The sequence below is a fragment of the Sturnus vulgaris genome, chromosome 21, assembly GCF_052056855.1.
Source record: "Sturnus vulgaris isolate bStuVul1 chromosome 21, bStuVul1.hap1, whole genome shotgun sequence".
NCBI classification, from domain to species: domain Eukaryota; kingdom Metazoa; phylum Chordata; class Aves; order Passeriformes; family Sturnidae; genus Sturnus; species Sturnus vulgaris.
The window spans coordinates 3,276,072-3,284,569 of NC_142263.1; the positions used below are offsets into that span (position 1 = coordinate 3,276,072).

An 8,498-nucleotide genomic window follows, 5' to 3' on the forward strand; every position below is an offset into this window, starting at 1 on the left:
CCCAGCTGACAGTGTGAATCCCTCTCACCCACTGGGCAAGTAAATGCACTTGAGAAATTCCAGAAGCAGCCAGCTCTGTGCAATGGAAGTATTGCCATTTTCTGTGTCGATCCCAGCCCTGCTGTCAGCACGTATCCAGGGCAAGGGACAAGCACCACACAAAATTCCTGTTCCATTCTTCCCCTTCCCCACCCTATCCTTCCTTCCCCCTCAGCCAGTGGTGGATATGAAATGGACGCTCTCTCTCCTGTTCAGTCTCATTTCCCCATTCCCAAGAGCTGCTGAAACCTGAAAACTCAGCACAGCTCCAGCAGTCATTTGAAGTCCATGCCTGTTGCACCTCAAACAGATTAGCAAAGGAGTTTTCTGCTGTGGATGCAGAGGATCACTGGCAGATAATGCTCAGCACAGCCCACAGGGAAATGGGGCTCTGTGGAAAGGCAAAACGTTACTGGGATAACAAGAAGCCCCAAGTCCTCATTCTCAGCAGATCTTTGTCCCAGACATGCAGCCAAGCACAATTCTGCAATGTAATGACGTGCTGAAATTTCTCATTTTTCTATCTCTCTGAAGGCCACACAAGGACAACCCCCTCTGTTCCCACTGAAACCCTCTTCTCCACAGGATTCTTTACAGAGCAAGAAAGGGCATGAGCAGTCTCCGCCCTTTGCTTGCCCCTTTCGGGACAATGGCTACTGTGAGCTGAAATTCCAATAAAAAGCCAGTTGAGACGGAGGCAGATGAGATATCCCTCCTGTGATGTTCAGAGGAAATCATCCTGCAATGCACAGCTCTTAATAAGAACTAAAATTAAAATTTCCTTAAATAAATATAAGGAAAGAGTCCACGAGGGAGAGTTGCCAACGGGAACACGGAGCCACGTTTGGGTCAATCTCTTCGTCCATCACCTTGGAGATCTCCCAGGACTGTGCTGAGGGCAGGACCAGCAGCTCCATGGCACTGTTCCTATCGACGCCATCTGGAAAGGGAAAGAGCTGCTGTGTCCCTGTGGTGGGGCACCAGCTCTGCCACAGGGCCCAGCAGGCACCAGACAAGAGCAGCACCACAAGACCTGGGGTCACCAGCCACAGTTAAATGGCAACCAGCTCCCAGGAATTTGTCTGCATAATTGGGAGAGCAAGAAGGTCAGAAAGGAAGACCTGACCAGCTGGTGCAACTGTTCCTTCTCCTCTCCAGGAGTCAAAATATCTGAGTCAAATTTCATCCTGAGTGGATGAAATCCAGCTGGGCTGAAGGGGCTCTGCTTTCTAGTTATCTCCCAGCAACAGTTCCTGCCCCGAGAGAGGTCAGGTCTCCAAGCTGGAATTTGACCCAGTGCCGTGCTCTCTGCAAGGAGATCATGTGCAAGGGCACCGTGGCTCTGAGGGCCACGAGGAGTAGCTGCAACCTCCTCGTGGACAAACAGCTTACTCACATCCGCAAACACTTGTCCTTCCCTCCGCTCGCTACCCTCTGTCCGTCCGGGCTCCAATCCGCTGCGTACACCTGGTGTGATGGAAATCAGTCACCTCTGCTGGGAGGAGGGGTCACTCCTGCCTCCCAAACACCTCAGCTACAGCAGGCAGCTCACCTCATCTGCATGGCCAGGCAGATCGATGGCCAGTTTCTTTGTCTTGGCATCCCAGACTTTGAGGGTGCTGTCACTGCTGCCGCTCACCAGCAAGCGGCTGTCGGCTGACCAGGCGATCTGGTACACGGCTGACACGTGGCCCCTCAGCGATGTCAGGTACCTGGGGACAAGGACAGGCTGGTAGAGCACCAGGCTTTGTTCTAAACTTGCCCTTGCCTTCATGTTTCTTCTCCACCAGCACAGTCACAGGATGCCCAGCACACCCCAGCAGTCAACTGCTAGACAGAGTCCATCCAAAAACTCTCCCAAGTGGGCTCAGAACCTTCTAGAGGATGCCTCTTCATCTCACCCCCTCTGCCAAGAAACCCTTATCCAGCAGGCAACACTTCAGCCTCACTGCACAGGTGTGTCCTTCCCTCTCTGGCCAAGCAGCCCAGATTTAGAAGGACCTTTAAAATCGCTGACATGAAAGCCAAGCTTATGAGCATTAAGATTGGTTTGCAAGGGAGGACTACTGGCTCCAAGAGCTCACCAGTACTGCAGCTGAAAGTTAAGAGCTGGATTACAGGAGCATCCAAATACCAACAACACTACTTGTAACTACAAAAATTTGCATCATCCAGAACAAGCTGTTCTCTGGCACAAGAACTGTTTAAACTGGGTCAGTCTCCAGTTCCCAACACACACATCTTCAGGAGATCAGTGGAGTGGAACATCCCATCCCACCACAGCTGCGCCTGTCCCGGAGAAGCGACCCTGAAGCAACAGGGTGTGCACACAGGTGCCAGGCAGTGCTGTGGCTGAATCACAGTGGGGCAGCACACACAGAGCCAAGCACTGACACCCTGACACAAGAAAAGCCAGACAAGACTTCCCGAGGGCAGAAAAAGGCAGAGGCACAGAGTGGCTTAGTGTGAATTGCGGCTACAGAGATGCTGAACACACCAGGGAGCTGCTGGCAATGAGCTGGGGCCCAGCCCTGTGTGCCCTGAGCATTACACACAGGCTCCATACCAGCACCACCTCTAACAGAACAAACCAACTCACTTTCCTGTCCTACCATCCCAGAGCTTTATGGACTTGTCAAAGGAAGCACTGGCTATTATCCGGGTGTCTGGGGAGAACAGGACTTGGTTAATCAATGCCTGGTGGCCTGTCATTCTCTCCAGTGGCTTCTTGTCTTCTGCTGGTCTCCAAAGAAACAGGGTGAAATCATCCGACCCCGAGACGAGCCTTTCTGGTTCCTGGCCCTGAAAAAGGGATGAAAGAGCCCAAGTTTTGTACAAGCCAGGTGTGGGAAGCTTGGAAACACACCAGTGTTGGGGTGTCCACTGCTTTCACCAGTGACAGTGTTAGAAGTGACATCAGGGACAAAAGGGACTTACCCGGACTTGGTTGTACCTCTGCAGTGCCCTGTCTTTCAGTTCTGACACTGAAAAAGGGAAAAGGAAGGTGAAAGAGATATTGGCAATTCTTAGATGAAAAAAAACTATAACCTTGTCATGCCAATTCCAATCCTGGCTCTGCAGGTTTAGCAGGAGCCTTTGTGACTGTTCAATGTGCCAAAGGCAACTTGGGAGCAAAAGCCCCAGAAAACAAAGTGACCACCCCATTCCCCAGACTGCTCCACCCTGGCATGGGCAAGAAAAATCTTGACTTCCAGCATGACCAGTCCTCCCCCAGCCTCCAAGGTGGGTGCTGCACTCACAGGAGCCTCGGACATCCTGGGGGTTGATGGTGGCCTCGGCCGGCTCGAAGGCGCCGGTGCGGAGAACGTAGTCAGTGCTCAGGGCCATGGTGTTCACCCAGTGAGCGTGGCCCTGCAGGGTACGGCACAGGACCCCCTGGGGACAAAGCCACCCTCAGGCAGGGACAGGACAGGCAGGGCACAGCACCCACCAGACCCACCTATCTGCAGGAACCAATCCCAAACTTTTCAAACCTGCTTGCCCCAGCTGCAGGCAGGCTAAGCAGGGAAGACACAACACTGTTGAGCTTCAGGAATCAGTTTCCCTTGCACAACATCCATCAGCTCAGGTTGCTCCAGGGATGTTTCCAGCCCTATTTAATGCTCTTAAAGATGAAAACATCACACAACAGCTACCCCTTGCAAATGGTGCAAAGCAACAGGTCTGACAAGTCAAGGAGATACAGCAGCTTTGTTTTTCAGAGCACAAGCTGTGCCAAGAAGAGCAGACAAAGCTACCCCACAGTGTGCCCAGCCCCCTTTGCCAGCAGCCCAAGGACAGTCCCTCACTTACATCCTGGCTCCTCCAGACTTTGATGGTCCTGTCCTGGGAGGAGGAGTAGATCAAGCCATCGCCCCCCCACTTCACACAGGTCACCGACTGCGTGTGGCTTGTGAGGATTTTGTCACACCTGCCCATCAGCGTGTCCCAGATGCGGATGCTGCCGTCCTTGGAGGCGCTGGCCAGGTAACGGCACTCTGGGTTTCTGGGCAAAGAGATCAAATCCATTTGTGCAGCTCCCCGAGCTCCTTCCCCACCAGCCCCAGAGGATTCAAGCAGGCAATAAAATGCAACTTTCTTTTGGCTTAAGATCAGAGAGGCCAGACAGGGGCAGAGCACTGACCTACAGAGAACAAGGTTTCACAAGGCAGGGGAGAAGCAGACAAATGCTGCCTCCAAACCAACTCCTGGGCTGCACATTGGAGAAATCAATCCAGGGTAAACCTGGCAGCTGAGGCCTTGGCAATGACCTTGTTTGCACAGCTTTAACCCACGAGGTCACCACGAACTGGCACCTTCCCTGGGCACAGGCTGGAGAAAGCCCTGGCTTGCGGATCAGCCTCACACAGGCAGCACAGATCCATGGCATTGGGAATGTGCTGGATGTTCCCCTGCCTCTGTCATGCTTCATCTCCAGCCTGTGGACAGTGCTGTTGTGCTGACAGGGCTGAAAGGAGCAATGCCCATCCATATCCATTGTGGCTCAGGGGGCAAATTGAACACATCTGGAAGCACTGGCCACAACCCAGCAAGGACAGGGCAGCCCCAATCCTCTGTCCTTTACAGGTCTTTATCACTCTGCATGGTGGCACCGGCAGTGAGGAAGAGCACAGCCCCTCCCATTGCACTGGAACTGGCTGAAGAAAGAGAACTGCAGCTCTGGCAGGGTCATGTCTCTCCTCTCCATTTCCTCATCTTCCTTACAATAATTTTTTGGTAATCCAGTTAATTGTCTGCAAATAGCTGGAGCTTCCTACTGGTAAATTCAATTTGCAGGGATCTGCTCTGAAGGGGCCCTTTTTCTTTCTTTTTTATTTATTTCTGTAACATCTTGGATTAATGGCTACAACTGTCCCACTCCACCCACCTCTCCCAGAGGGAGCTTTAGCTGATCGAAGGGATAAGGGGATTGTACAGCTAATCATCCCTCATGATAAACAAATGGGATGACAGAGACCAGCAGGATCAGGAGAGCAGAAAGGAGTGCTCTGCCCTTGGACACCACCAGGCTTCCCTGCTCCCACCTCAGCATTGCTAGAGCAGCACATCAGTGTTTGTCCAGCACCACAAAAGCAGTATTTTCCACAGGCAGGTGTGTGTTTTTCCCAGAGGAAAAGAGACACAGCCTGACAGTGATTCCCCAGCAACTCACAGACTCTGTGAGCAGCAGCTGGGACTCCTGTCTTCCAGCTGCACACATTTTTCCCAGCTCACCTTGAGAGCTGTTCTACACGGGCTTTTTCCTGTAACAGGAGAAAGGCAAACAGGAGCAATGCCCTTCGGGTCAGGCTGCTCTTTTCCATAGGAGCAAAGGGGAAGGGCTGAGCTGGCCCCTTCACTTACATGTGGAGTGGTTCCCAGCACAGACATGTGATCCATTTGGAGTGGCCAGAGAGCACCCGGCCGATCTGGCTGCCAGTGGCTGGGTCCCAGAGAAAGATCTGTCCAAGAGAGGAAGCACGAGGGTTGCGTCAGGCCACAGACATCATGTGAATCCCAGAGATACTGGAGCTCCATTTAGAAAGCAGAGGTGTCCTTGGGACCGTGTTTGCACTTGCAGGCAGCAGCAGGGGAAGAGGGCTGGATGCCTTTCCAAATCCCTGCAGCAATCAGCTGACACCCAAAAGAATGAGACCTGATTGCCCTCCTGTCTGCCTACAACGCTGCAGCTACAAAGTTATCTGACTCAACTCAAAAAGGATACAGGTCCCCAAAAAGCCACCCTGTGCCAGAGACTCAGTGAGTGTTTGCAGAGCACAGTGAAAGCCACAGCGTGCTAAACGCTGCTGATTATCGGATGCTGTGGGTGGGACACATGCTAGTTTTCTCTTGTTGATTCTCTCTCTACATAAATGTTCATCTTAAGAGCCAAGGCATTAGTCATCTCCTACTTAAGAACTTGGGAGAAATAGGGAAAAGGAGGACAAGCAGCTCTCTGGGTTCAATTAAAGGCAGACCAGCATCAAGCCATGGTTGAACCACCCTGGCCCAAGACATTTCCTTGGGATTGGCATCACAACTTTGGCAGCTCCGTGAGTGCTGTCAGTGCTCCCAGACCATTCAAAGATCAGAGAGAGAGAGACTGCCCCTCAGCAGCTCAGCTCCCATTTAACCACACACTCCTGCTTCTCCAGGCATTTCTGCACTTCAAGCACATGAATTTTGCCCCACAGCAGGGGCTAAACTCCTTTCCCATTCATGCCAGAGGGAATTTGGCCGTGTCCATGTGGGAACACCGTGACCAGGCTGCTGCTGCACGGCTGGGTCATGGCTAACAGCAGCCCTGACCTCACTCCAGACACCTCCCTCGTGATAGAGCCGCCAGCCAACAACTACAGCCAAAGCCTGGACTGCTTCCTGTACACAGGGAAAAGCGTCTGCCACAGGACAGCAGGATTCAGCAGCAAGAGCTCCCCAAGGTGACAATGCCAGAACACTGCTTGGCACAGAGACACTTCTCACAACACTGTGACACATTCACACACAAAGCTCCTCTGGAGAATGGGAATCCTGCTCAAAACAATGGGATACACCCCTCATACCCCTGAAGAAACAAGTCTTCACCCCTAATTCCTCCCAGCCCCCCCAGCCCCATGCTGAGGCAGCCCACATGTACCTGGCTGTTCTTGCAGCCCGAGGCCAGTTTCTTGCCATCAGGTGACCAAGCAATGCTGAGCACCCAGTGCCGGTGACCTGGCAGAGAACACAGTGGGTGTGAGTGGACAGCTGTGACTGTCCCTGGTGTCCCAGCAGGAAGACACTCTGTGCTCCTCCTGACCAGCTCCTCTTTTTCCACTTTGCCAAAGAGAACTACTCCCTCCCCTGGTTACAGTCCCAGCCTGGACATCTCAAACAGCACCAGGCTCTGCTCTGCTTGTCCCCCCAGGCAGACAGATGGTCCGTGAGGGAGGGGGTCACAAGTTGTCCTCCTGGCACACCCCAGCACCCACCTTTGGCCGTGAACTGTGGCGTTTCCGTGCTGAGGTCCCAGAAGCGGACAGTGGTGTCCCCAGAGCCGCTCGCCAGGTACCTGGGAGAGGAGGAACAGCTCAGCACAGCGTCCCCAGGACAGGACAACGGCAGCTGCTGCCTTGCCCTGATCCCGCCCCCGCCACAGCCAGACCCTCGTACTTTCCCGTGGGGCTGAAAGCCACGGAGATGACGGCCTCGGTGTGTCCCTCCAGGGAGCTGGTGCAGCGCGTCACCGCCCGCACCCTGAACACCGCCTGCGGCTGGTAGATGATGTCCAGGACCTTCTCTGTCTCCACGCTCTGCCCTGCCAGGGTCTTCTCCAGAGACGCCACGATCTCGGCATCGTGGACGAAGAAGGCCAGAGGCACCGGCTCATCCTGCGGGAGAAAGGGCAGGTGAGGTAGCCACGGGCGGCGCCGGGTCGGGCTGGGGGTGCCGGGGAGTTCGGGAGGGGCCTCACCTTCTGTAGGAGGGCGTTGCAGACCAGCTGCAGCTTGTCGGGAGTGATGGTGACCGGGACGTCGAAAGGGGAACCCAGGCACTCCCCTGCCTCATCGCGGAACTGGATCAGGAGCCGCTGCACATCCTCCTCGTCCGGCGACATATTCTGCGGGACAGCGGGCTCAGCGCCGGGAACCCCAGCGGGCAGCGACCCCCGCCTGGGGAGAAGGAACCTCCCCGGGGGGATCCCGCGCAGGGCCCGTGGGAGGGAGAAACGCCCCGCACCGAGCAGGACCCGTACGGGAGAACCCCAGGGGAGGGCGAGAAAACCCCTGAGCGCCGCAGCGCTCCCACCCCTGCAGCTTCCATGTGCTGCCCATCCCGGCCATCCCCATCCCGGCCATCCCCATCCCGGTCCCCCCGGTCCCGCTCACCGCGGCCATGTGCGCGCGCGCCCCACGTGCGCCGGAAGCGGCGGGAGCGCCCGAGCGCGGCGCTGCTGCCCCCTGGCGGCCGGCGGTGCGCGCCGCGCTCCCCCGGGGCTGCGGGTTCGAGACCGCGCACGGACAAGTCCCGCGGGGCCCACGAAAGGGGAGCTCAGCGCGGCTCTAAAACCTCAGGAGTTCGATGACAAAACGACTCAAGATAGGCCGAGACTCTCACACTCCATCCGGCTCAGATTTTAAGGAAAAAGCAGCCCTGAGCAATAAGCATACCTAAATCTGGGACCTGCAATCCATGAACAGCCCAGGATTAGTCGGGATCCTGCCCAGGGGGTAAAAATTGAGGCAGGGGTGCACTAAAACAGACACTTCAGGACCAATCCCTGCTCCTTTACACCATTCTCAGCCCAACTTCTGCCATGTCTTGTGACTGAACACCTTATTTACTGTTTAATAAGAATTAATCATATTCACCGCACTACCATTAACATAATCCATTAAGAAACGTGGGCAAAATTACCCCTAAAACTCACTCCAAAAAAATCCATCCCGTGTAACTTCAAACCCCATGAAAACAGAAAA

General features: G+C 54.6%; 1 protein-coding gene across 1 annotated transcript; it reads right to left on the minus strand.

Annotated features, from left to right (window-relative positions):
- Positions 1-314: 314 nt before the first annotated feature.
- Positions 315-7,947, minus strand: NLE1 (notchless homolog 1). The gene is made up of 13 exons (XM_088176901.1): positions 7,908-7,947; positions 7,493-7,639; positions 7,192-7,409; positions 7,011-7,090; positions 6,677-6,753; positions 5,404-5,501; positions 3,853-4,045; positions 3,300-3,435; positions 2,977-3,023; positions 2,639-2,841; positions 1,592-1,751; positions 1,436-1,506; positions 315-979 (listed from the first exon to the last, which is right to left on the minus strand). The coding sequence occupies exons 1-13, from the start codon at positions 7,914-7,916 to the stop codon at positions 967-969; spliced, it is 1,452 nt and encodes a 483-aa protein (XP_088033027.1). The 5' UTR covers positions 7,917-7,947; the 3' UTR covers positions 315-966.
- Positions 7,948-8,498: the final 551 nt, after the last annotated feature.

Coding starts and splice junctions, on each gene's coding strand:
- NLE1 (XM_088176901.1), bottom strand. Junction 4,046..5,403: donor TGCTGGGAACCACTCCACAT/GTAAGTGAAGGG, acceptor CTCTTTGCCCAG/AAACCCAGAGTGCCGTTACC. Junction 3,024..3,299: donor CCAGGATGTCCGAGGCTCCT/GTGAGTGCAGCA, acceptor TCCCTTTTTCAG/TGTCAGAACTGAAAGACAGG.